At 66.3% G+C, this 4,568-nt stretch overlaps 1 protein-coding gene across 1 annotated transcript; it reads right to left on the bottom strand.

Moving 5' to 3' along the window:
• Positions 1 to 996: 996 nt before the first annotated feature.
• On the bottom strand, positions 997 to 3,279 carry LOC125641273 (alpha-2Db adrenergic receptor). Its single transcript, XM_048860954.2, has one exon. It carries the CDS (start codon positions 2,588 to 2,590, stop codon positions 1,259 to 1,261), a length of 1,332 nt encoding a protein of 443 aa, XP_048716911.2. The 5' UTR covers positions 2,591 to 3,279; the 3' UTR covers positions 997 to 1,258.
• Between the last annotated feature and the right edge of the window lie 1,289 nt (positions 3,280 to 4,568).

The raw sequence follows: 4,568 nt of genomic DNA, 5'->3' as shown, positions 1-4,568 counted from the left end.
CAGTTTATACCACACACCGTTAGCCTGTGGAACTCCCTGCCACAAGAGAGCATTGGGGCTAAGAAAAACTAGGCTTCAGGGCAGACTCAGCTGTTGCCCTGGCCAATGAGAACAGCCATGGACATTAGAGAGTAAAAACAGAAGGGCCATGTTTTTACTCTGTAATGACCAGCTCCAGGGCACGAGCCAGCTGCTAACTCTGTGGGCAGGTTCCCCCTCCCTGTCAACTGCAGGGGTCTGGCACCTCCCTCTGCAGCAGCTGGTGCTGGTCTGTCAGTGACAGGACCCAGGACTGGGCGTTCCTGTGTCCCTCTGGAACAGCCTGCAGGAATCCCTAGGGCTTAGAACCCCCTCCCCCTCCTGTAAGAGGGGCTGACCAGGGCAGGCTCAGGCCTGGCTCCAACCTGCCAAGATAATTGCCCCACACCGGAGGGGCAGGACATGCCAGGGCTCCCCGAGCCGCTGGACGTGTCCCTCCCTGCGCCAAGCCCTCCCCACACTGCAGGGCACTCGGGCCGAGTCCAGGCGCACGGCCATTCTCTGCCGAGCAGAGCCTGCTGCAGAGAGAACAGGGCCTTTGGGGCAGATGGAGGGGACGCCCGTGGGGGCCATTGGTCCCCTAGGCCAAGCACAGGACCAGTCTGCTGCCTGATCTCCAGGGCCAGGCTAGGCCCAAACACCTCCACCCTGGGACTGTGAGACCCCCACACCCTCCCCGCCAGGGCTCAGATTCAGGCTTCTCCCTGTGTGCCCCTGAATACCAGGGTAGAGAGAGCTCCTGCTCCCAGTGCTGCCTCTGCTGGCTGGGCAGGGGCACCCTTCCCCCAGGGGTGCTCATGCCAGTGCTCAGCTGCTGCCTGGGACCCCATGGGCCCAGCCTGGACCAGGAACCAGAAATGGAGCCCCAGCCCAGCCCAAGAGCCAGCTGGTGGAGTCCTGGCCCAGCCCAGGAGCCGGATGCTGGGGCCCGGCCCTGCCCAAGAGCCAGGCCTGGCCTGTGATTCAGTCTCTTTTATTAAAATACCCAAAATCTGCATTTTTGAAAATACCTGAAAACTAAAATTGGCAGCTAGAGTTTCCAGCCCCCCTCCACTCACAGCCTGGGCCACCCAACCCATAATTCCAGAACTCCTAAACCCCAGGCCAGGACACCAGCCCCACACCCAGGCTTGTCTCCTGTGTCATATAGCCCAGGACAGGGAACCCCAGCATGGGGGCTGGAGGCCAAGAGCAGTTTGGTACCCAGCTGGAAATGATCTCAGCCCAGCACGGGGCAGTGGTGCAGGGGCCTTGCTGGGGTCTGGCCCGGCGGGGGAGCAGTGCCAGGGTCCAGCCCAGGGCGGGGGCACTGCGGGGCCTTGGAGAGGAGCCTGCGGAAGGCTCTGCGGAAGGCTCTGCGGAAGTCCCTGTTGAAGACTGTGTAGATGACTGGGTTGAGGCAGCTGTTGCAGTAGCCAATCCAGAAGAAGAAGCTGAAGAGGGGCTTGGAGATGCGGCAGCCGTCCCTGCACAGCGACCCCAGGCTGTAGGTGAAGAAGAAGGGGAACCAGCACAGGACAAAGGCACCGATCACCAGGGCCAGGACAAAGGTGAACCTGCGCTCCCGCGCCTGCACCAGCCGGCTCCTGGAGATGGACATGCTCTGCTGCTCACTCCACCGCCGGGGGCCTCGAGCCAGTGCCCAGGAAGGCCTCCTGGGCCTTCTCAGGCTGGCATTGGCGCCATTGGCCTCCTCCTCCGCCCACTGCCTGGAGGGACGAGCTGGCCCCAGCTTGTGGGCACAGTGGCTGCCCTGCTCTGTGCTTGCGTCCCGCTCTGCAGGGCTCCGGGTGGCAGTGGGCAAGCAGGAGCTGGCAGGGGAGGGGCGCTGGCCCATGCCAGGCCTGGCGGAGATGATGCCAGAGCACCTGTGCCTGGTGATGTAGTAAATCCTGCAGTACACAGCGAGCATGATGAGGCAGGGGGCGAAGAAGGAGGCGGTGCAGGAGGCCAGCACGTACCAGGTGTCGTCGTTCAGCAGGCACTCCTTGGCCTGTGGCTGGGCCGTGAACAGGGCCGGCAGGGAGACCAGGCCAGCGATGGCCCACACGGCACCGATCATGCCCTTGACTCTGCTGCGGCTCCTCTGGAGGTTGAACCTGGCGGCCCTGGTGACGGCCCAGTAGCGGTCCAGGCTGATGGCGCACAGGTGCAGGATGGAGGAGGTGCAGAAGAGCACGTCCAGCGCCAGGTAGAGGCTGCACCAGAGGCTGCCGAAGCCCCAGGAGCCCAGCAGCTCGTTGGCCAAGGAGAAGGGGATGATGAGGGTGGCCACGAAGATGTCAGCCGAAGCCAGGGACACCAGGAAGAGGTTCTGCGGGGCCTTGAGGGCTCGGCTGGTGCAGACGGCCACCACCACCAGCGCGTTGCCCAGCAGCGTGGCCAGGATGACAGAGAGCACGGCCAGCAGGATGAGCGCCGAGGCCAGGGGGGAGTGTGGAGCCACCCCCAGCTGCCCTCTGCTGCCGTTTCCTGATGTGTTGAGGGGAGCAGGGGGGGTGCTGGCATTCTCCATCCCAGCTACATTCCCAGGCCAGGCCGGACCCTCCATGCAGGGAGCTGCCCCTGGGAGGGGGCAGCACAGCCCATGCCCGCCTGGCAGGCCGTAGTGTCCTCACCTGCCGACAGCCCCGTGTACGCCAGAGGAGCGGGGCCAGCCCAGCGCTGCCTTTCCTGGCCTGGGTGCCCAGATGGCACGGTGCCGTGGTCAGATGTCTCCAGTGCCCCAGGGGGAGGGGGTGGTCCCAGCACGCAGCAGAGCCAGTGGGGGTCTCACCCAGGTGCTGGAAAGGTCTGTCCTCCCGAGGGCTGCTGCCCTCTTCCTTCCCGTCCCCTCCTGCTGGGGGAGCCGGCGTGCAGCGGGCCAGGGGCATGTGGATCCCGGCAGCACTGCTCCAGCAGAGCCCTCAGCTCTGAGCAGCCTGGGCCCAGCCCCAGGACGGGAGGGAGGGGCTGACATGACTGGCTGGAGACCAAGCAGCTGCCGGCAATGGGGAGGAAGTTTGCTGCCAACATTTAAAGGGGCCGGGAGTTCCTGCCGTGCCCCCTGCCCCCAGGGCACTGGGCACCTCCAGCCCCAAGGGGGGCAATAATGGGGGGAGGGGCAGAGCAGGAGGATGATACTGGGGCCTGGGCAAAGCTGGTGGGGGGGAACAATACTTGAGGGGAGGGACTGGGGAGCTACAGAGGGGGGGTGATACCAAGGGGATTGCAGTGGGGGGCTAATACCTGAGGTGTGGGGGAGGGGCCCAGTGAGGGGGATGATACTGGGGGAGCACAATAGGGGGACAATATGCAAGGGGGAGGGCCCCAGTGGGGGGCAATACTGGGGCTGCACAGTGGGGGGGACAATACCTGAGGGGGAGGGGCCCAGTGGGGGGATGATACTGGGGGTGCAGCACAGCAGGAAAGGGCCCCAAGGTGGGATTCTGCCTGGCTGACCCCCCCATCCCCGCACATTGGCGGAGGGTTGCCCAAATTGGGGGCTGGGGGCAGCTGGTTTGGGCTAGGAGGAGCGCACACTGCCAGTCCTCAGGGGACCCTGGGCACTGCCAGGGCTGTCTGCAGCTCCCTGCTGGACAACCCCCTCAGCCATTGGCATGAATGGGAATGCAGCAGCCGCAGCTCTGGGTCCCTGCACTCTGGGGGGCATTTGGGGGTTGGCCTGGGGCAGTGGGTCTGGGGTCTGAGCTCTGCCCAGCCCTGGGGCCCTGCTGGGGGTGGGGGCCACATGGGGAACAGCCCTGGGGCTCCTCTGCATCCATCCCAGCCTGAGATGGGACACAGGGCTCAGAGAACTGGGTGGGGGGCCCTGGGAGCTGGACGGGGGTGTGGGGAGCTGGGCGGGGGCACCAGGAGCTGAATGGGGGGCACTGGGAGTTGGGGAGGCAGGGTGCAGGGAGCTGGGGGGGGCACCGGATGCTGGGGAGGGGGGTGCAGGGAGCTGGGGGGGGGCACAGGGAGCTGGGGAGAGGAGTGCAGGGAGTTGGGCAGGGGGCACCAGGAGCTGGGGATGGGGCGTGAGGAGCTGGGCAGGGGGCACCGGATGCTGGGGAGGGGGCACGGACAGCTGGGTGGGGGGCATGGGGAGCTGGGGAATGGGGTGCAGGGAGCTGGGCGGGGGGCGGGGGGAGCTGGGTGGGGGGCACAGGGAGCTGGGGAGGGCGCACCAGGAGCTGGGAAGGGGGCACCGGATGCTGGGGAGGGGAGCGCAGGGCGCTGGGTAGGGGGCGTGGGGAGCTGGGCGGGGGGCGTGGGGAGCTGGGTGGGGGGCATGGGAGGGGACACCAGGAGCTGGGGAGTGGGTGTGGGGAGCTGGGCGGGGGGCATGGGGAGCTGGGGAGGGGAGCGCAGGGAGCTGGGGAGGGGGCACGGGAAGCTGAGGAGGGGCCCTTTCTGTGACACTGTGGAGTGGGGAGGGCTCAAACTGTTTCCAGGGCACCTCTCTGGCCGGCCGGAGACCGGGGGGCATGGCAGGATGGCAGGGAGTGGTGGGAGGGCGGAAAGGGTTGAAAAGCAGAGGGGAAAGC

The sequence above is a fragment of the Caretta caretta genome, chromosome 8 (genome assembly GCF_965140235.1).
Source record: "Caretta caretta isolate rCarCar2 chromosome 8, rCarCar1.hap1, whole genome shotgun sequence".
Classification (NCBI taxonomy): Eukaryota; Metazoa; Chordata; order Testudines; family Cheloniidae; genus Caretta; species Caretta caretta.
Note: the sequence above shows the minus strand (reverse complement) of the source record. Positions and strands in the feature narration are given on the sequence as shown.

What these genes read in the sequence shown, in the direction of transcription:
- LOC125641273 (XM_048860954.2), bottom strand. Translation starts at nt 2,590, where the DNA reads ATGGAGGGTCCGGCCTGGCCTGGGAATGTAGCTGGGATGGAGAATGCC.